The following is a 23,268-nucleotide window of genomic DNA, read 5'->3' on the forward strand; positions in this document are numbered from 1 at the left end:
ATGGAATAACAAGTCGCTGCAATTTAGCTTGATCCTTCCTACAATGCAAAAGATTGTCAGGCAAGGTCCAAATATGCGCATGAGTAAGTCCATGAGCTGTGAGGCACGGTTCACTGCCTTTTCCTACATACCCCTCTACAATCAGCTCCATCCTCAGGACAGCGTGCTTTTGCAAACTGCACAAGGGTACAGAAACAGCTAGAGAGCCTGTGTGTATGTAACCTAATTTTACAAATCTTACTACATAAAAGCCTAAGTGTGTTCGAGATGACTCACCGTGATTCCACTGTGCAGGCGCACTCTTGCACGTCCCTAGTAGGGATAAGAGGTGAGTCCTCGGAAACAGCTTGCCCAGGAGGCCAGTGAAGCAGCGCGCCATGCTGCCAGCTCCCCTCTAGCTGCGCAGTTTGGTACCGTAGGGGCCGAACCCAGCGACAGGCGGGCGCAGGAGCGTGCCCTGCTGCTAGCTCCCCCCCACACACACACACCGCACTCCCCATGCCTCCAGCCCACCTGGTCTGACCCTGAACAGGGCCACATCCAGTGGCTGGCAGGCACAGCAGCACCAGGCTGCCTGCTTCCCTCCCTCTCTGCCGAGGTGTGCACCTCTAGCCCGCCCAGTCCAACCCAAAATGGGGCAGCACCGGGTGGCCGGCAGGCACAGCAGTGCCCAGCTGCCTGCTTCCCTCCCTCTTGGCTGCAGTGCATGCCTCCAACCCACCCAATCTGACCTCGAATGCGACCACACCGGGTGGCCGGCAGGTGCAGCAGCGCCCAGCTGCCTGTTTCCCTCCCCCTGAATGGGCTGAACCAGGTGGCTGGCTGCCAGGCGCAGAAGTGCTCCGGGGCGCCTGTCCCCCCCATCACAGCATTGGGGAGACGGCAATGCCAGTCCCAACCACCCTGCCCTCCCCCAATCAGGGCTTGGCAGAGAGGGCAATGTCTGGCCTGCCTGCCCTCCCCTTTCTAGAGCCTGTTGTATTGTTTCCCTACAACAGGCTTTGTTCCTAATGTAATCATAATGTTGCCACGAGAGCAAAATGGGGCAAATTGTTTAAATCATGCAAATGAGCAGCTTTGCATATACATATAGAAAAATCTTCTTTCGGAAGCTGGTCCTCTTGAATCCTGCTATATCCAAGTTCTCTTTCCAGGACTTTGCCATAGAACTGTTTTTTTTCCCATGACTATAAGGGGTAGAGTTCCATGTCCCCTGTAGTAAATGTTTGACTTGGGCCACACCTTGATGCCACTGTCAATTTATACGCCCACTTAAGACAGAGCTTGTGCATAGTCCACCGTGGCATACAAGGATCCAGATGCAAGGCAGCATTCTCAGCACAGAAGGTAGGCATGATACTCTTTTGTGCCTTGATTTTTTGGGGAGTGGGGTTAGACAGAGAAGTTGTTCGTGAAGGGAAGGGTCTCTTTGAAACAAGGTTGCCAGTTTGGAGTTGGGCAATTCCTGGAGATTTTGGGGGTGAAGCCTTGGGGAGGAGGATGTTTGGACAGAGGAGAGACCTGAGTGGGATATAATGCCATTGAGCCCGTCCTCCAAAGCAGCCATTTTCTCCAGATGAACTGACCATCCAAGTCTGGAAATCAGATGTAATTCCAGGAAATCCCCAGGCCCCACCTGGAGGTTGGCAACTCTATTTTGAAAAGATGGGACATGGTCCCACGTGACCCTCAATGCACGCTCTCTTTATATTCATAGAACCAGCTGTCTTTCTCTATGCAGGGGCAAAAGAAGAAGGAAGCTCCCATACTGTTGAGAGCTTCAGGAGAACTTGCCAACTTTCTCAACTATACCTCATGAGTCGTGACTAGACATGGGCACGAACCACAAAAATTTAACGACACTTGAAAAGCTGGCAATCCTTGCTGCATTGCGTTACAGGAATAGCCAGTCTGGCATGTTAACTTATTTATTTCATTTAGATTTCTTTATAAATTATAGTCCACCTTTCTGACTGTGACTTAATGTAAATTACACATTTAAAAAAATGGATCAGACAGATAGTTGTGGGTACAGCTTTGGATTTGAAATGGGAGTTGGCAACCCTGTTTGCTGACAGTCATCTTCAGGGCATTTTTTCAGCAGGAACGCGGTGGAACGGAGTTCCGGAATCTCTTGAAAATGGTTACATGGCTGGTGGCCCCGCCCCCTGATCTCCAGACAGAGGGGAGTTGAGATTGCCCTCTGCTGGAGCGGCGTGGAGGGCAATCTCAACTCCCCTCTGTCTGGAGATCAGGGGGTGGGGCCACCAGCCATGTGACCATTTTCGCCAAGGGCAACCCACTGAGTTCCACCACCTCTTTTCCCAGAAAAAAAGCCCTGGTCATCTTACCACCCCCCACCCCCACCCCAGTGTTTGGAACCACTTCTTTATTCGAGAGGGGATGTACCATGGAAGTCTCAGCTTCGGAGAAAGAGGAACTGTGTAGTATTCTTTGAGGAACACCTTTACTGCTTTATGATAGCTATTAATCATTTCTCTTAGCACATTTCACGTACAAAGTGCTTCTGAACTCCTATCTTGTTTCTTCTTCCAAGTACCAGTGGGAGGTAGTTAAGCTGCAGAGACTCCATCAAGGTTATCCAAAGAGCAGCCTGGATGAAGAGGGATTTCAGCCTCAGGTAATCTAGCCCAGATGGTAACACCGCCCCTCACTAATTTGGGTTATCCCTACAGTGAAGCATGGAGATCTCCAGGAATTACAAACGATCTACAGACAATAGCTGAGTTCCTGAAGAAAATGGGATCTTCAGAGGGTGGACTCTGTGGCATTATACCCCACTGAGGTTCTTCCCCTTCCCAAACCCTGCTGTTCTCAAGCTTCACCCCCAAATATCCAGGACTTTCCCAACCCAGAATTGGCAACTCTAGCTGCCCTCAAAAGATGGCAGCTCTGGTGCTAACCCAGAGAATATGGCAGAAATGGTTCTCCAAGTAGTGCTGGCACTTTTTTCTTGGCTGTGCGCCTGTGCTTTTTGCTTTTCACAGCAGCCTGGCTTGGAGAAATGCGGTCATTCTAAAGGGAGCATAAGAGGAGGGGAACATCGGCATGCCATTAGACAAAACAAACCAAGCCTGGTCTGCTCTTGTGCTTTTCATGGAGGTGTGATTTCAGAAACCAGAAAATTATCTTTTAAAGATAATTCTGTAAAAGCCACCTTGCATCTTGATGAGAAAATTAGACAACAAATGAAAAAAATTAGATTGAGCTTCACACTAGCCCTGCAAACGGTCTGGGACTAAGAGTGGATTCCCTAAGATTGCTAGGTGAGTTTGAGGAGGGTTGATCCAGTGACCTTTTGGATCACAGCTTTTGACTTTTTGCCCCTACAATACCCCAGTTCTCAGAAGTCAACAACAGCCTTTAGGAAAAATGTCTCTTGTAGCCATCCTTTTCACTTCTGCTCCGAAATTGGAGCAAAGAGCCTAACTTCTGGCCTTGATCAACAAGTTATTCTCCTTATCTCCGGAGCTGCCCAAAGTAAAGGTCAACTTCTTTAGCTTCCATTATCGGTTTCCTTGGAGAGGCGTCATGATAAAGAATAGTGTTTTCTCTCCTGTTAACTAACTGATATCTTTCTTCTGAGTAAAGTATTAATGGTTGGCCTGTGGCCTGATCCAAGCCCTACACCGTTTTACTTGGCCTGAGAAGATTTTGCCACATTTGGCATATAAGCAGGGCTTTTTTTCAGCTGGAACGTGGTGGAACGGAGTTCTGGCACCTCTTGAAAATGGTCACATGGCCAGTGACCCCGCCCCCTGATCTCCAGACGGAGGGGACTTTAGATTGCCCTCCATGCCCAGCTGGGCCGAGGGCCATTTAAACTTTAAAAAACTCCCCGCTTGTTCCAGCTGACCCAAAGTGATGTCATTGTGCAGGTCTGGGAGCATGCGCGCACGTTGTGTGCACGCATGTGGTACCAGGGGCACCATCTCCCACCAGGAGTTGCTCCCTGTGCTAGTATTACAGGATGCAAAAGAAAGAGGTGGAATGCAACTGCCCAACCTGAGACTTTATTATGATGCAATTTGTTTGGTATGGTTGAAAGATTGGATGACGCTGAAAAATCGCAAATTGCTGGCCTTAGAGGGATATAAAAAATTATTTGGATGGCATGCATACCTATGGTACGACAAAGTAAAAGCAGACTCTATGTTTTTGCACCACTACATTCGGAGAAGCCTCTTCACAATTTGGAAGAAGTACAAAGATTACCTACAAGAAGGAATTCCCTCCTGGGTGGTTCCATATGAAGTAATAGATCCGAGAACGGTTGACAATGAACAACAGTGCTTAACATATAAGGAGATAACGCGAATAGAATCTTCTAAAATAAGAATAAAGACGCAACAAGAGTTGTCTCCAAATTATGACTGGTTTCAATATAGACAAGTTAGAGATCTTTACTACTCGGACTGTGCGAAGGGAGGGATAAGAATGGAGAATTCAGACTTAGAGAAAGTAATTTTACAAGAAGATAAAAAGGAAATCTCTAAGATTTACAAAGTGTTGTTAAAATGGTACACGGAAGATGAAGTAGTTAAAGTGCAAATGGTGAAGTGGGCTATAAATTTTAATAAAGAAATAACAATGGAGGCGTGGGAATACTTGTGGAAAAATATATTGAAGATTACGACATGCACCAGTATCAAAGAGAATCTCTACAAAATGATTTACCGTTGGTATTTGACACCAAAGAAAATTGCGCTAGGGAATTTGAATATGTCTAATAAATGCTGGAAATGTAAAAAGCATGAGGGATCTTTGTATCACATGTGGTGGACTTGTGAGGTAGCTAGGCAGTACTGGGGGGAAATAATAAGAGTAATGAGTGAGATTTTACAATTTCAAGTTAATAAGAACCCAGAACTCCTGCTACTGAACTTGGGAATGGAAGATATTCCAGCACAACACAGGACATTGTTATTTTACATGACAGCAGCAGCTAGACTCTTATATGCGCAGAAATGGAAAGTACAAGAAGTGCCAACTATTGAGGACTGGATTTACAAATTGCTGTACATGGCGGAGATGGATAAAATGACAAGAAAATTGAGAGACCTTGACCCGGGACAGTTTAACACGGACTGGGAGAAGCTGAAACGATATTTGGTGAAAAAATGGGAGGTGGGAGGACTGTGGCAGTTCGAAAATTACTGAAATATAACAAAAGGAGAGGGGAGTGACTATACCGGAGAGAGTTAAGTGAAAAATTCTAAGCAATTATTTTATTTGATTAGTATGTATAGTTGGGTATTAATAGTGTTATTATTATAAGGATTATAAGGATAGAATTTAATTAATCTTTTATGCTGGTAGATAACTGTACAATGGAGAATGAATATACATTAGCATACAGAATGTGGGTCTAATTGATAGACTTATGCTGAACGTGTACATGAATTGTTTATTTTTGTTAGATAGTTTTATAATGGAGAAATTAGTTAATTAAAATGGACAAGATATGTAAAAGAAAGCAAAGAGCAATATATAGAGTATAAGTCAAACTGACTGATTTATAATAAATGTATGCAATGTTTATGGAAGTATTTGAAGTTATGCATAAGGAGGGACAAATTGTTTGTCCCATTTTGAAGTAATTAGAAAGAGTAAGATAGAGTACAGGGCCGTTTCCAGACGGCTTACCTGCAGCCGCTCCATGCCGCAACGTCGCGGATCGTGCCGGGGAAAACGCGAAATATCGCGTTTTCTCGCGCGAGTTTTGCGTGACATCGTGCAAAACTCGCGCGAGAAAACGCGATATTTCGCATTTTCCCCGGCACGATCCGCGACGTTGCGGCATGGAGCGGCTGCAGGTAAGCCGTCTGGAAACGGCCCAGGTTATCAAAATGATGATGATTATTATTATTGAAGAAGATAAGTTAAGAGTGTTTTATTTTTACCCATTTGGGAAGGGAATTAGAGATAGCACTATGTTACTACAGATAAGCTTAGAAGAGTTTGAAAGTATATTACAATAAGCAAAATAAGTTTGAAATGAGTAGAGGGAGAATAGATAAGGGGTTGGAAAACTGTTGGAAGTCAACAAAAGGGGAGGGAAAGGGAGGGGGTTAGAATTGGAAAATCTAAGGGAATGTGATTGTAATAAATATTATATGTGTCTAATCCAATAAAAAATTTTATAAAAAAAAAAAAGGAGTTGCTCCCTGTGCTGGCAACCCACTGAGTTCCACCACCTCTTTTCCCAGAAAAAAAAGCCCTGCATGTAAGTAAACCTGCCCACAGGTTTACTTATATGGAAAGACTCTTGTTTCCAAAAGCTGAAGAAGAGAGAGAGATTCCTTGCTGAAACTATGCCACACATTGGCCTTTTTTGCACGGGCAATTTTTGCCACTTTTGGACCCATACCTCTTCAGGTTTTCTTCCAAAACCTGGATGATTAGCTCCCCCTTCAGATTTCTACACAGCGTTTCAAGGGTTCTCTTCCAAATTTTCTCCCAGCACAGAAAAAGCTCAGGCAGAAAATTCAGAAGAGTCGCATTGAAACGTCGCATTGAAATCTGAAGGGGGAGTTAATAGTCCAGAATTTGACAAAATCCAAAAAAGTATGAATCTAAAAGCAACAAAAATTAAGAACATAAGAACATAAGCAAAGCCATGTTGGATCAGGCCAGTGGCCCATCCAGTCCAACATTCTGTCACACACAGTGGCTAGAAATCCAGTGCCATCTAAAGGACTGTCAGTGAGGCCAGGACACCAGATGCCCTCCCACTGCCTTCCTTCCAGCACCAAGACAACAGAGCACCACCTCCCCACAAAGAGAATACCATCTATCTCCTGTGGCTAATAGCCACTGATGGACCTCTGCTCCATATATTTGTCCAGTCCCCTCTTGAAGCTGGCAATGCTTGTAGCTGCCACCACCTCCTGTGGCAACGAATTCCATGTGTTTATCACCCTTTGTGTAAAGTAGTATTTTCTTCTATCTGTTCTAACCCGACTGCTCAATAATTTCATAGAGTGCCCACGAGTTCTTGAATTGTGAGAAAGGGAGAAAAACACATCTTTCTCTACCTTCTCTAACCCGTGCATTATCTTGTAAACCTCTATCATGTCTCCCCTCAGTCGTCTTTTCTCCAGGCTAAAGAGCCCCAAGCGCCTCAATCTTTCCTCATAGGGAAAGTGTTCCAACCCTTTAATCATTTTAGTTGCCCTTCTCTGTACTTTTTCCAGTGCTATGATATCTTTTTTAAGGTGTGGCGACCAGAACTGTACACAGTACTCCAAATGAGGCCTCACCATCGATTTATACAGAGGCATTATGATACCGGCTGATTTGTTTTCAATCCCTTTCCTAATAACCCCTAGCATAGCATTAGCTTTTTTTATGGCAGTCGCACACTGTGCTGACGTTTTTAGTGAGTTATCTATCATGACTCCAAGATCTCTCTCTTGGTCAGTCTCCGCCAGTTCAGACCCCATCAACTTGTATTTATATTTTGGATTTTTGGTTCCAATGTGCATTACTTTGCACTTGGCTACATTGAACCTCATTTGCCACATGGATGCCCACTCTTCTAGCCTCGACAGATCCCTTTGGAGTGCCTCACAATCCTCTCTGGCTTTCACCACCCTGAACAATTTCGTGTCATCTGCAAATTTAGCCACTTCACTGCTTAATCCCAATTCCAAATCATTAATAAACAAGTTAAAAAGCATTGGACCCAATACCGACCCCTGTGGCACCCCACTGCTCACCACCCTCCACTGTGAGAAGTGCCCGTTTATACTCACTCTCTGTTTCCTATTAATTAGCCAGTTTTCGATCCACAAGAGGACTTGGCCCTTTATCCCATAGCTACTGAGCTTACTTAGGAGCCTTTGATGAGGAACTTTGTCAAAAGCTTTCTGGAAGTCAAGATAAACAATATCTATCGGGTCTCCCTTGTCCACTTGTTTGTTCACTCCCTCAAAGAACTCTAACAGATTGGTGAGACAAGATCTTCCCTTACAGAACCCATGCTGAGTTTTCCTCATCAGCTTTTGGTCATCAATGTGCCCACTAATTTTATTTTTGATAATAGTTTCCACCAACTTACCCGGTATTGACGTCAGGCTGACTGGCCTGTAATTTCCCGGATCTCCCCTGGAACCTTTTTTAAAGATGGGGACAACATTAGCTACCTTCCAGTCCTCAGGAACAGATGCAGAGTTTAATGACAGATTACATATTTTTGTGAGGAGATCTACAAGTTCACACTTGAGTTCTTTCAGAACTCTTGGATGTATGCCATCTGGGCCCGGTGATTTATTGCCCGTACAAAAAAGGCCATTGTTAATCCAAACTGGGCCCTTATAGTTACTTTCACCATGTAAAAAAAGATAGGAGATCCAATCATAGCTTTCTCATGTAACATGCAATCTCTCTGATGTTGACTTTGTTTGCCTCCATTTATGCATATTTATAAACAGACACTCCTGCAAGGAAAATCTCCCTCTCCAACAACAACTTGGAAAACCCATAAAGTTGCATGAAGAGGCAGTGTCGTATAATAGTTAGAGTATTGGATTAGGATCAAGAAGTCCCAGGTTCAGATCTCCACTTTGCCATGAACCTCTGCTGGGTGACTAGGCTTTCCAACCTGCAAGTGGGGTCTGTGCAGATCTCCCAGAATTACAACTGATCTCCAGATAACAAAAATCACTTCCCTTGGAGAAATAGCTGTTTTGGAAGGTAGACTCTATGGCATTACACCCCGCTGAAGTCCCTTGTCACCCCAAACCCCACCCTCTCCAGGCTCCATCCCCAAATCTCCAGGAATTTCCCAACTTGCAAATGACAACCTTACTTCTAGCCTCTAAAAAACTTTCCCAGGAAGTTAAAGAAAAAGTTCATCCTGTGATCATCCCCAGGGATTTCAGTTTCGTTTCTTGAGTCACACGTGCCATTTTCAAATGAAATGAGTTTAAAAAAATGTTCAACATCTCCTACCAAACAAAGCTAAAAGTGAAACTTAATTTTGGCAGCAAGTGACGTATTTGGGCTAAGTCAGCACAAATGGTTCGGAGAGGAAGGGAAGGATTTATGAGCCAGTGGCGTTGCATCTAGAAGGTCCTGGGATAAATTCTTGGCAACAAATGATCTCAGGACTCAAACAACATATTTTCCCAAATCTGATTTTTGTTACGGTAAGTCTCCTGGTGAGCCCGATCTCGTCAGATCTCAGACAATAAGCAGGGTTGGCCTTAGTTAGTAATTGGACGGGAGCAGGGCTTTTTTTCTGGGAAAAGAGGTGGTGGAACTCAGTGGGTTGCCCTCGGAGAAAATGGTCACATGGCTGGTGGCCCCGCCCCCTGATCTCCAGCCAGAGGGGAGTTTAGATTGCCCTCCGCGCCATGGTGTGGCGCGGAAGGCAATCTCAACTCCCCTCTGTCTGGAGATCAGGGGGCGAGGCCACCAGCCATGTGGCCATTTTCAAGAGGTTCCGGAACTCCGTTCCCCCACGTTCCCCCTGAAAAAAAGCCCTGGATGGGAGACCTTCAACAAAGACCAGGGTTACAGAGGCAGGCAAAGGCGAACCACTTCTGTTTGTCTCTTGCCATGAAAACCCCACCAGGGGTTGCCGTAAGTCAGCTATGACTTGAGGGCACTACCCACCACCCAGTCTCCTGGTAACATTCAGTTAAATGTGACAGGTGATGTGATGCAACTGTGTCTGTAATTATCCACACTGCTGGCTGTGACCCATTGGAGGAAGATGGAAATTTGGAGCACAATAATATCAAATTCAATTAATTATTATCAGAAGGAGATGTGAATCTGCAACGGCCACATAATTTGAATATTAAATAATTAGGCACCCAAAATAAAGCTGGGAAGTATTGCCATCTGAATCTTTAGGGATCTACTCCCAGGAGACAGGAGAATGCAGTGAGGCAGGTTAGGCTGAGAAGATGTGATCTGCCCGAGGTCACCCAGCGAACTTCCATTGCAGAGTGGGGATTCGAACCCGGATCTCCCAGATCCTAGCTGGAGCTTCCAGACCTAACCACTATACCATACTGGGTCTCAGTGAATATAGTGAAATTAAAAGTACTCTGGAATAGAAACAAGAATAAGCTTGGGTGATGGATATTTTAATATTTGGATGTGAACCCTAGTAGCTGACTAGGCAACTCTGTTTAGAAGTGGAATGGATCATAAGCCCTTACACCAGAGATTATGGGATGGCCCCCATGGCAGTTGTTTGCTCTCAAAATAGGTAGCAGGGATGCTAACCAGATGCTCCTTAAATGGGAGGTAGCAAAACTAGGCTTGCCAACCTCCAGATGGCGCCTGGAGGACCCCCCCCCCCAGAATTACAATTTATCTCCAAACTGGAGAAATCAGTTCCTCTGGAGAAAATGGCTACTTTGGAGGGTAGACACTAAGGCATTATACCCTGCTGAGGTCCCTCCCCAGGCTGCACCCCCCACAAATCTTCAGAATTTTTTATCCCAGAGCTGGCAACCCTATGAGTGACCTTGGGCCCGGTACTTTCTCTCTGCACAACCTGCTTTGCAGGGTTGTTGTTCTGAGGATAAAACAGAGGAGGGGACAGCAATGTTGTAAGATGCCAGGGCTGAAATCTAAATCAATAAACCTCCTCCTTCGACTAGCTTCACGTTTCAGCTCTGTGCCTGTCAGCCTTTCAGAAAACACCCAGATGTTCTTTCTTTCTGCAGATGGATGACCCCTGGGACCAGGCGCTACTGATCCAGCTACTGCGCTGGATCGAGCCCAACCCAGCCCCTCTGCTCCGTCGACTCTATGACTGTGGGCTCCTCAGCCAATCAGAGTACTTCTCCCTGCTGGAGATCAGTCCCAAGGCCAACCAAGTCATTGCACTTCTGGACAGGGTCAGCCAGGAGCCCAGGGAGAGAGAAGAATTCTTGCACCAGCTGAGGGGCCTGCAAGAGGCCTACTGCCCGGAGTTGCAACACTGGCTGCAGAAGAACTGTCCAGAGCAAGAGGAAAAGGGAGAAGCTCCTAAATCCCAGCCCGGTACGGTGGTGATGTAACTAGCCTCTAGGGGGCACCAATGAGGCACAGGGGATGATCACAAGATGACCTATGCCTTTAACTTCCGGGAAGAGATTCTAGTAGCCGGAGGTAGGGCTGCCCATTGCAGGTTGGAAAATTCCTGGAGATCTTGGGGTGGAGTCTGGGGAGGGAGAGGTGTGGAGACAAGAGGGACCTCAGCGGGTTATAACATCATACAGTCCACCCTCCAAGGCAGCCATTTCCTCCAGAAAAAAGCAAGAGTCTAGTAGTACCTATAAGAAATTTGTGGTATGGTATGAGCTTTCGTGAGTCACAGCTAACTTCATCAGAATCCACAAATTTTGTTCGTCTTATAGGTGCTACTGGACTCTTGCTCTTTTCTACTGCTACAGACAGACTAACACAGCTACCTATCTTGATCTATTTCCTCCAGAGGAACTGATCTCTGGAGACAGGAGATCAGTTGTAATTCTAGGGGATCTCCTGACCGAGGCTGGCAACACTCGTCCTAGAAACTAACTACGTTTTTCTCTTCCTTTCTCTAGATGCCAAGCTCTCCAAAAAAAGTCATCGGTCATGGAAATTTTGGAAAGTCAAGGAATTCAAGATCCCAGAGAAGTCCGTCAGTAAGGCATTCTCCCATTCTCTCGCCACACCAGCACATTCTCTTAGGTGCTGCAAAGAATTCTATGATTCTTCCTAGGAGTTAAGGTCTTAATATCCCACCTCCACAGAACCTATTATGGATGGATTTAACCCCGAACTCGTGTTAAGTGTGGTGAGAAGGGTTTTTTTTAAAAAAGTCCAGTACTTGATGACTCTGGCTCATGCACATTTTTCTTTTGCAGTTGCTGTAGGGTGAATTATATGTTGGCGTATCCAAAACCACAAAGGGGCCAACCTTGGGTGATAATTTAATAAATCGAATCGAACAAACATAAACAAACAATACTGGCCAATTGAGAACTTCTAAGGGACCCAAATGCTTGTCCTGTTATAAGGAAGCACAAGATGAAATGATCATACCGATAGTTGGTAACATTTCTGGTCTCACTGAAAAAGCTACACTTGACTACCTTCTGTCTGATAAGAATGCCAAGATTACCTATCAAGTAGCCAGATATTGTTTGGTGAGATTCAGGTCTTGGAAAGCATATTGCTCGGTAACTAGATCTTAATTCCAAATTGTTTTATTTGTTCTGTTCTATACTTTGAACTTTCTTTTGAGTCCAACAGTGTTGCATGATTGGTCAAATGACAATAAAGAAATGAAATGAATGCTTGTTCCATAGAAGACCTGTGATCCGAGCTCCTGAAATTTGTTTCTTTCACAAAAGGTGCTGGGTGTGGACTGAAGCCTTGGAGACAGGTTCAAATCTTTCTCCCCGCACCATTTTCCCCATCAAAATTGCCTACCCCTCCAGCTAGGACAAATGCACTTATCTTTCCTGCACCTATGATGACTAATAGCGCTGGGGGAATTTCTATCAGGAAATGCTGATGGTTTAACCACCACCCTGGCCAGCACCATGGCTGTGACTCAAGTTTCCTCTCCCCATCTTGCTTTTTTAGCCTTAACTAAAACATCTGGAGAACATATATTGACGAAGGCTTTCACAGCCGGAGAACGATGGTTGTTGTGGATTTTCCGGGCTGTATAGCCGTGGTCTTGGCATAGTAGTTCCTGACTACAATGTGATTCCTGTGACACTGACAGATCTCTGTCTTTTTGGTGCTACACCTCTGAAGATGCCAGCCACAGCTGCTAGCGAAACGTCAGGAACTACAATGCCAAGACCATGGTGATACAGCCCGGAAAATCCACAACAACCATCTAGAGAACAGATCATGGCTTTCCCAGCCTCATGTTGTTGGGTCCTAAGAAAACTGCCGATGGAGCATAGGGGAGGGGTACAGCCCATAATATTGCAGACAAGTCAAGCAATAAAGGCCTGGGTTTGCTTGGAGGCTTCAGGGTGAAAGGGAGGAAAGTTCTCAGTCAGTTGAAGTTGACGGGTTTAGAAGGAAGGCCCTGCAAGCCTCTTAAATGCTGCCGACTCAGCATGGAAATATACGTTACTAAGTACCTGTAGACGCTCAAGTGCTGGATTGTATGCATAGTCCTCAATTCACATGCAAGCTGTTCTTGCTTGGCACATGTGAAGGCCACTTTCATGGGAGCTTCCTTTGTGTGATTACATCTGCGAGTGATTCCAGAAGGCAAAGCGCCAATTCAGCTCTGTTTTTGCTGTGAGGACAAGTACTGAAGGCTCCTTTGACTTGCCAATTTGCATTTCTTTAAGGTGTGAGAAAGTGTCAAGATCTGCATTTCAATGAATGAATGTGGGAGGTGGGGGAAACTGCAATACTTTTAGCAGCTGAGGAGGAACTGATATCGAATACATGAATGTATTCACGTGGAGCAAAGGGAAGTGTGACTGTGCGAACGAGAGCATGGAAAGTTGGAGGAGGGACACGTGAAATGAGATTCACTGAAGGGTCCCTAGGTACTTAGTGATGTGTATTTCCATCCTCACTTGATATTCTTCACTTGTTGTGTAGATCACAGTGTTAACACGATTTTCTCTTCACCGGGTTTCCTTTCTCTTCTGGTTCTTTCATTTCAAGCATCCCCATGGATTTGTTTCTCTAAATCTAACTTTTTGAGGCGCTTCTCAAAATCTTCAGGGACTATACTTCTTCTAGTTCAACCTAAGATTGCTCTCTGAATTCCCTGTCTGTGTCTCTTTTATCCTGCATCCCCTACCACTAGAAATGCCCTTTACCCTCTTGCATTATCTAGCTCAATATTACATTTTTTATCAACTATTTCCTCCAAGGAGTTCTTCCAAAAGAAGACCAGAGCAACCCTGTTGGATCACACTAATGGTCCATCTACTCCAGCATCTTGTTTCCAACAAGGGACAGTCAGGTGCCACAGGTATCTCTACAAAAGATGGTAGAGATACCATCTTTAGAAAGAAAGGCCCGAATTGGTCTTAGTTTTTGCTCAGTGTCTGGCATTTTAAGTGCTTTTTAAAATAATCATCTCAGAAAAAAAATCCTCTCCTTTCTTGGCAGATGAGGGAAAGGACAATAGTTTGACTTTCCGAAGAGCCCTGAGCCGACAATGTAAAGGTAAATGAGGGAGGAACAGAGACAGTAGGGTCAATCCAGGGGGAAATAAGATGACCAAGGGAGACTTGGTTTAAGAAAGAGAATCTTTCTTCAAATTGTGGATGGGCTGTGGTAGAGCATTTGCGTAGCGTGTAGAGGGTCCCAGTTTCAGTCCCCAGCATCTCCAGGTAAAAGGAGCAGATGTGGAAGAGCTCTGCCTAAGACCTCTGCTCCCAGTCTGAGTAGACATTACTGGTGTTGATGGACCCACAATCTGATACAGTACAAAGCAGCTTCATATGTTCAAGCTTTCCATATTTTCCATGGGGAGGAAGATGTGGCTCAGTGGAGAAAGCCTCTGCCTTGCATGCAGGAGATCACAGGTTCAATCCCCAGCATCTCCAACTAAAAGGATCAGGATGATGTGAAAAACCTCGACCTGAGACCCTGGAGAGCTGCTGCCAATCAAAGCAGACAATACTGACCTTCATAGTCCAAGAGTCTCATTCAGTGTAAGGCAGCTTCACGTGCTCATTCCCAGAAATCCCAGAAAGATGACCCCAATCATAGAAGGATGTATGTTAATGGTGAGAATCTAACACTTCTAGGCTAGATCCACCCTTTCCCACCCCAGAAAGAACAAAGAGCTGAGGATGAGCATATTTAGAGACTACGAGTCTCCCTACACAAGACATCTTACATGGGGATGCTCTAGTGACTTCCTTTCTGTGTAGTCTTATATTAATGTGTGCTGGATCTCCCTAGCAGTGCAGTTGTATCCATGACGGGAGAACAAGGCCGTTTCCACATGGCTCCCCGCTGCTCGTAACAACCTGGAATATCGCGAAAAAAACGCGGAAGATCACGTTTTCTCGCGCGAGATTTGTGCGACGTCACATGACATCACGCAAATCTCGCGCAAGAAAACGCGATCTTCCATGTTTTTTTTTGTGATATTCTGGGTTGTTACGAGCAGTGGGGAGCCGTGTGGAAACAGCCCGAGTGTAAGATTTTTCACTTGAGTGTCCCTGTGTAAGATGTCTTGTGTAGAGAGACTCTACCAGAAGGAATTTAGGCACACATATCACCATCCATGGTCACCATGCAGAGGCCATTACTTTTTTGGGTTGCCAAACTGTAGCAACAAACAACCCCCTTGTTGTGCTTTCAACAATATTTTCGTGTGCCTCTCTGCCAGCTGCCTTGCACTGCCACCGTCGATGGCTGATGACCCGCACCGAGAAGCTCTGCACCAATGTGGACGACACAGAGTCATGCGGGCACATGGAGATCCGCTATACCGAACTGCTGCTCTCTGACCGTCCCAGCCCTGGCTCCACCGGCCATGACTACTTGCAGCTGGCCTCTCGTCGCGCTCGCCTCTACTCCGTCCACGCTCCCCGCCGCTTGGCCTTACGTCAGCTCTTCTCTGCACTGGCTGGTGAACAGTTTCCTCCTCGACGGGTGATGCTGAGTGGCGCTGCTGGTATTGGCAAAAGTGTAGCAGCCCAGAAAATTCTCCACGACTGGGCACTGGGTGCAGCCTTCCAAAGATTCCTTTGCGTGATGGACTTTTCTTTCCGAGAGCTCAGCCTCATGACGGCACCCCAAAGCCTTGAGGGTCTGATCCGCACCAAGCATCCCCACTTGAACAATGTTCTCCATGAGCTGCTTGAAAAGCCCGGGGAGTTATTGGTGATCTTAGATGGTTTGGATGAATTCAGGCACCCACTGGAGAGCAAGAATGCCTGCTTCCGGGTGGACCAGTCAGCTCCCATCAAAGACCTGGTGCATGGCCTTCTCTGTAGGTCTCTGTTGCCGGAATCCACCATTGTGGTCACATCCCGGCCTTCTGCTACCCTTCCGGAAGACTGTTTTGACCGCCATTTTGTCATCCTTGGCTTCCAAGAAGAGCAAGTGAAGGACTATTTCTCCCGTTTCTTCCGGGACTCCGAGCTTGCAGCGGCTGTGTTCAGCTACGTCTCTGCCCACGAGGGCTTAGCCAGCCTCAGCTTCATCCCCCTCTACTGCTTCATTCTCTGTACAGCTCTGGGGGAGTTCTTCCCACAGGTCAGGGCAAGGGAGGTCTCCCCACCCAGTACCATCACTGAGGTCTACCGTCAATACTTATGCACTATTCTTCAGTCACAAGCGCCTGCACAGCCGCAAGCGGGAGGACCGAACTGCGTTCTGGGAAGGGCCCACAGCTTGTTGTTGCAACTCGGCAAACTTGCCTATTCTGCTCTACTGAGAGGAAAGATCCTGTTCTACACAGATGAGCTACATGAGTTTGGTTTTGACCTGAAGAACCTGCCGGGTGCTTTCTTGAACCGCATCTTCACCAAGGAAAAAGATGAGGTCTATTGTTTCTTCCATTTGACCATACAAGAATTCTTAGCTGCATTGTACTCGGTGGCGATCCTAGACCCTGGGGGTCAGGAGCTAACATCCTGCTTGGATCTCTGGTGGGATGGAACAGCTCAAAAGGCAAGGCACATGGAGAACCCTCCATCCCTCTCCAAGAATGGACTACTCAGCTCCACCAGGGAGCTCCTGAAAGGATACTACCAATGGGATAACTTGCAAATGTTTTGCAGATTCTTCATGGGTCTCTTGACCTCCAGGATGGAGGGCAGGCTGGTGGGTTTGGCCGAGGGTCTGACTGGAGATCCCCTCCTGCCTTTGGCAGACTGGCTGGGGAAGAAGGTCCAGTATGAATCAGACCGGAGGCTGCTGACCCTCTTGCATTGCCTGGCAGAGCTGCGCCAGGATGAGGTGACCCGGAAGGCAGCTTCCAAGCTGAACGAGGTCAATCTTTTCAAGGTGACTTTGAACCCAGCTGACTGTACAGCCCTGGCCTACGTGCTGGGCTCCTCAGAGCCCAAGGTACTCCGGAATCTCAACCTAAGCTACAGCAACATGGGCATCGGGGGGCTTCGGAGGCTGCAGGGACTCATGCATCGGTGCGAAACTCTGCAGTGCGTATCCGCTGGGCAGCTTCTCGGTCTTGGGAAGGGTTGCCGTATGATGCTGGTGTCCTATCCCCTGTTGGGAAAGAGGAGTAAATTTACGACTAGGGTTACCAACTCTGGGTTGGGGAAATCTTGGAGATTTGGGATAGAGCCTAGGGAGTCCAAAGCCGCCATTTTCTCCTGGGGAACTCACACCTGTTGTCTGGAGATCGTTTCTCATTCTGGAAGATCAAATCACACTTGGACATTGGCAACCCTATTTAGGGCAGGTGGTATTTCTGGCTTTAGAAGCAGTTGAGTGGGAGGCAGAGTGACATTTGGGAGTCAGAGTGGCTTCTTGAGGGTGGATCTGAGACTACAAGTGACTTTCTTCACGTGGAGAACTCTAGATTTTTCTCACACGGTTACCTGGGAAGTGAAGTCCGAGTGGTCCTTCCTCTCTCTGTTCGAATTGCTGCCTGAAGAGCTCCAAGAGGGCTTTGTTTGGGGGCGGGCAGCTGCTACTTTCTCCCAGGGCATCCTGCAGGCTGCCTGCTCCCGGGGAGCTGCTCTGGAGAAAGCGGCCGCATCGGTGAAGCAGCAGCAGATCCTTCCACTGTCGCTGCGGCTGAAGCTTCACCGATGCGGCCGCTTTCTCCAGAGCAGCTCCCCGGGAGCAGGCAGCCTGCTGGACGCCCTGGGAGAAAATAGCAGCTGCCCACCCCCAAACGAAGCCCTCTTGTGGCTCTTCAGGCAGCGATTCGAACAGAGAGGGGAAGGAACACTTGGACTTCACTTCCCAGGTAACCTTGCGAGAAAAATCTAGTGTTCTCCACGTGAAGAAAGTCACCTGTAGCTTTGCTCTAAGATGGGAAGGAAGGAGAGGTTTGGCTCTTATTGGCTCGTATCTATTTTCATTGTCTCTTTCAGGCTGAGATATAATTCTCTGGATGGGGAGGCAGCTGCGATAGAAGCGGCAGTGCTGAGGTCCCCACAGTGCCAGGTGAAACGGCTGCTGTAAGTAACCTGAGATGTCCGCCTCCCTCTCCACACACCTTCCTCGTTTTCTTTTGTGCTCTTTGCAGGGTTACCTGCCTTTTCCACGCTAGATTTAGGCCCCACGGGCCTTCTGCTTGGCAGTCATGTCTATAACTTTAAACGGCTTGAGCTCTGTGTACCCAAGGGACGGTCTTGACCCACGTTGCCCAACCTGGGACCTGAGATCTGCACAAGGGACTTTCCTTGGGGAACCGGCTTTATCCGAAGCTTAATGGTCTGGAAACCTTTTCTGTTGTTCCCCCCACCCCACTCCACACACACACACACCTATGAAATATCCTGCCGCAGGAACAGAGACCGGGGGCCATCTAGGCTATTTTAAAGGCCCACTTGTTCCATTCTAAGGTGCTCATATGAGGATTTATATTTGTGCCGCACTGGTTGGAAAGTGACCTTTTTCAGGTATTGCAATGGTCTTAAGATTTTTGGTTTTATAATATTCTGTTTTTAAATGGTATTATGAACTGCTGAGGCAGTCACAGGCTTACTGTTTGCTCGCCTGCAGTAGGTTAAACCCCCTTCTTTGGCCCTAATCCCTTGAGAAACTGAGGTGCAGGATTAAAAATGGCTGGAAATGGCCTCCATAGTAATGCCCTAGCAATTTCCCCATGTCTCCATGGTCTTTACTGGTGATTTGCTTAATCCTCGGTGATGTTAATTTGGGATATTTTGGACCAGAATTTAGAGTAGTAACTTTTGCAGTTTTGCAGCATGATGGATGAATTTTAATCGCAATGGCTCATCTTTGTTTTTTGGTGTGCTACCTAACAGACCCCCTCGGTTAAGTTCCCTGATTTTTGTGTTTTCTCTCTCCCTGGAAGCCTTTGTGGCAACTGCCTGGGCTCGGAGGGTGTGAGGATCTTATGGGATGCCCTCCAGAAGAACACTTCCCTCCAAGAGCTCTATTTGGATATCACGGGCATTACCGACAGCGGCTTAGACAACATCCTGGTTTCCTTGACGGACAACACGACTCTCAGGCTCCTAACGTGAGTTTCAGCAACTCAGCTGGGGTATAGGGGGTCATTAAGGGAGGAGAGGGCAAAGGGAAGGGGCTAAGAGGGCATGAAGAAGGCACCCGAGACCTTGGAGAGCTCAGAATAAACCATCCTAGGTTGGTTCCCTGATCCCTTAGCCAGAGAAGCCTGGAATTGAACTTGGGACCGTCTTGTGAGAGTTACTAATTACTTTAAAAAAACTGCACCTCTAAGGAGCTTAGAATGACATGCAGGACCTCTTTCTCCCCCTTTTTCCTGATAACAACCTGCAAAAATGCGTTGGGCGGAAAGAGCAACTGGCCCAGTAAGAATTGTGGCAGGTCTGAATCTGGCTGCGTACTTTAAATCTTGCCTTCTAACAACAACAACTACTACAACGTGCTTATATAACACCCTTCTGGACAGATTAGTGCCACAAGAAGAAAAGTGAACAAAGTCAGTGTTCGATGTATTGTCGAAGGCTTTCACGGCTGGAGAACGATGGTTGTTGTGGGTTTTCCGGGCTGTATTGCCGTGGTCTTGGCATTGTAGTTCCTGACGTTTCGCCAGCAGCTGTGGCTGGCATCTTCAGAGGTGTAGCACCAAAAGACAGAGATCTCTCAGTGTCACAGTGTGGAAAAGATGTGTCACACTGTGACACTGAGGGATCTCTGTCTTTTGGTGCTACACCTCTGAAGATGCCAGCCACAGCTGCTGGCGAAACGTCAGGAACTACAATGCCAGGACCATGGCAATACAGCCCGGAAAACCCACAACAACCAAAGTCAGTGTTATTAATATCCTCACAATATAGCTAGGAAGCTGGGCTAACCGGAGTGGCTTACCCAAGGCCGCTTGCTGAGCTCATGGCAGGAGTGGGATTCGAACCAGCTGAGTGCTGATTTCTAGCCCAGCCAGTATGCTCCAGCAGCTCTACACTGCAATGGGTCTTGCAGAAGTTTTTGCACTACAAGTCCTTTGCCCAAGCCATGCTCAGCACACCATTTCTCCCAGCGCCAGCCACGGACAGGACCACCCAGAAAGCGTTTGCTCTTTGCTGTGCTGCTGACTCCAGAGTTATCCTTGGCTCTTCTCTCCGACCTGTTTGGGGCCAGCTCCTGGTCCCAGGCCAGAAGGTTTGAAATCAAAGTTTGCAACTTGTGTCTGAAGCTGTGCCACTTCGCAATAAGCAGTAGCAAGCAGGTGGGTGAGTGAGTGAGTGCTTCAGTGGGTGCAAAATAGAGAGGGGGAGGAGGAAATGAATGGGCTCAGAAACGTGAATGCTCTCATGTGAATCCCAGATTTTGTCTTTGCTTGTCACGGTTTGAGGATTCCTCTGTTCTACGGGACTCAGACCGCAGAAAAGTTTCCTATAAAGGAAACAGTGGCAAGAAGATTCGTGCAGCGATGTGAAAATGCTCTTCCTCGAAAATGATTTGAAGTGGAAAGCAGCCAGAGCACCTGTCTTGAAGGGTCTGCTATTTATAACCCTCCCTCTAGACTGTTTTGTTCACATGCATGTCATCAGGGTAGGACCCACTCCTTCCCATGTGCCTCTATACTATGGTTGCCAACTCTGGGTTGAGAAATTCCTGGAGATTTGGGAGTGGAGCCTGGGGAGGTCAGGGTTTGGGGAAGAATCTCAGTGGGGTATAATGCCACAGAGTCCACCTTCCAAAGGAGCCATTTTCTCTAGGAGGATCATTTTAGGTGGGTAGCTGTGCTGGTCTGCAGTGGAACAGTGAGATCTGAGTGCAGCAACAATAACATTCCGTTTATATACCGCCCTTCAGGATGACTTAACATCCACTCAGAACAGTTTACAAAGTATGTCGTTATTATCCCCACAACAAAACACCCTGTGAAGTGGGTGGGGATGAGAGAGCTCTGATAGAGCTGTGACTGACCCAAGGTCACCCAGCTGGCTTCAAGCGGAGGAGTGGGGAATCAAACCCAGTTCTCCAGATTAGAGTCCCGCACTCTTAACCACTACACCCAGGGCTCATTTTGAGGGGGAACGCGCAGGAACGCAGTTCCAGAAGTTCCCCAAAGAGGTCACATGTCAGGTGGCCCCACCCACCTGACTCTCGGCCATTTTGGACCCTTTATGGCCTGGATTGGGGCCAAAACGGCCAGGATCGGGCCTCTGATGGGTGGTGGATCACTCTTCCACTCAGCAGCAGCCCAATCCTGACCATTTTGGGCCCCTTTTTGGCCATTTTCAGCCCCTTTTTGCCATTTTGGGCCCAATTTTGGTCCTGAATGGCCAGGATTGGGTCCAAAACAGCCAGGATAGGTGATGTCGGGAGTGTGGCATATGCAAATCAGTTATGCTAATGACACACTTCTGGTGATGGCAAGGGGTGTGGCATATGCTAATGAGTTATGCTAATGAGTTCCTCCAGCTACGAAATGACTCCTGACTACACCAAACTGGCTCTTGATCTGGATAGCCTGATCCCATCAGATCTCAGAAGCTAAGCAGGGCCAGCCTTGGTTAGTAATTGGATGGGAGACCTCCAACAAATACCAGGTTGGGCAAACCACCTCTGTTAGTCTCTTGCCAGGAAATCCTGCCAGGGGTCGCCATAAGTCAGATGGTACTCTTTACCACCAAATCAGAAAAAACGAGTGAAACATTTTCTGTCCTGGATTATAATTACTGCTTCACATCAGATGAGATGCTCTGCTCTGTGCTGTATTTCTAGACCGTAGAGGGTGGTCTAGAAATGCAATCAATCAATCAATCAATCTCTGCAAATGTGGAATAGCACTGTTTATTGAATGGACTTGCTGATGATTGTATTGACTTATACTCAGGGCTTTTTTTCTGGGGAAAGAGGTGGTGGAACTCAGTGGGTTGCCTGTGGCGAAAATGGTCACATGGCTGGTGGCCCCGCCCCCTGATCTCCAGACAGAGGGGAGTTTAGATTGCCCTCCACACCTCTGAGCAGTGCGGAGGGCAATCTAACCTCCCCTCTGTCTGGAGATCAGGGGGTGAGACCACCAGCCATGTGACCATTTTCAAGAGATTCCAGAACTCCGTCCACCACGTTCCAGCTGAAAAAAAGCCCTGCTTATACTGTATAATCTGTCTTGAGCGTCAGCAAGAAAGGTGGGCCATACATGACATAATTTTTTTTTAAAAAATGTGGGTGATATTAAAAGTGTTCCATTATCTCTCATTTTTATAGAATTGACTTTCCCCGCCCTGTGCTATTTACAACACTCATTTTCATTTTTTTCCCCCTCAGCATCGTGGGGAACCGACTGAGCAAGGCCGGAAGCCAAGTCCTCTCTGAGCTGAGCCGCAAAAAGCCAGAGCTCAAGATCATAAGCAGTTTCCTGACCGACATGGGGCTGCTCCAAGCCTACCTGGACTGGGTGGAGGAGATCAAAGCTGACCTGGAACAGATGGAGTCCGTCAAGAATGCTGACGCCTTGCGCTCAGTACTGGAGGTTCTGCCGGAAACAAATGACATGGGAGCCAGCCCGGAGGCCTGGGAAAAGGCTGAGCATCTGAAGAAACAGATCTGTACCCTCTTGAAGGAGGATGAATTGAGTGAAAAGAGGACACCATGATGCCTGCTTGGCTTAATGGGATTATCTACCTGGAGGGGACGAACAGTGGCTCAGTTTGCAAGCACAAGGTCCTATCTGGAGCATCTCCAGTTAAAGGTGATGGGAAAGACCTCCCTCTGAGTCTCTGGGGAGCTGCGGCCAATCTAAGTAGACAACGCTGATTTTGATGGAGCAACGACTCGCTATAAGGCCGCTTCATCTGAAGCCAAAAGACAGCTGATCTCAGCTCATCTGAGGCAGCCCCCACCTCTCTTTCTGAAGGCAACCATCCAAACTTAGATCCAGAGGAGTTAGCCGAGTTAGTCTGTAATAGCAAAATAGTAAAGAGTCCAGTAGCACCTTTAAGACTAACCAACTTTATTGTTGCATCTGACGAAGAGAGCTGTGGCTCTCGAAAGCTTATCATCCAAACTTAGACATGAAGGACTCGGTCCTTCACAGACAGAGGTGTGCTTCAACCATACTGTGAGTGAATTTCCCAAGGTCTCCACCCCATTTCCAACAGAACATATGGCCATTGTGTCAGGAACTGGAAATGACAGGGAGCACCTCTG

The 23,268-nt window shown here is 47.1% G+C and overlaps 1 protein-coding gene across 1 annotated transcript; it reads left to right on the forward strand.

Moving 5' to 3' along the window:
• The first annotated feature begins 1,301 nt into the window (after positions 1-1,301).
• On the forward strand, positions 1,302-23,268 carry LOC129342951 (NLR family CARD domain-containing protein 3-like). The gene is made up of 9 exons (XM_054998908.1): positions 1,302-1,347; positions 2,558-2,641; positions 10,710-11,028; positions 11,574-11,723; positions 14,110-14,166; positions 15,344-17,123; positions 18,027-18,113; positions 18,977-19,144; positions 22,387-23,268. The coding sequence occupies exons 3-9, from the start codon at positions 10,710-10,712 to the stop codon at positions 22,712-22,714; spliced, it is 2,889 nt and encodes a 962-aa protein (XP_054854883.1). The 5' UTR covers positions 1,302-1,347; positions 2,558-2,641; the 3' UTR covers positions 22,715-23,268.

Source organism: Eublepharis macularius, chromosome 15 (genome assembly GCF_028583425.1).
Source record: "Eublepharis macularius isolate TG4126 chromosome 15, MPM_Emac_v1.0, whole genome shotgun sequence".
Classification (NCBI taxonomy): domain Eukaryota; kingdom Metazoa; phylum Chordata; class Lepidosauria; order Squamata; family Eublepharidae; genus Eublepharis; species Eublepharis macularius.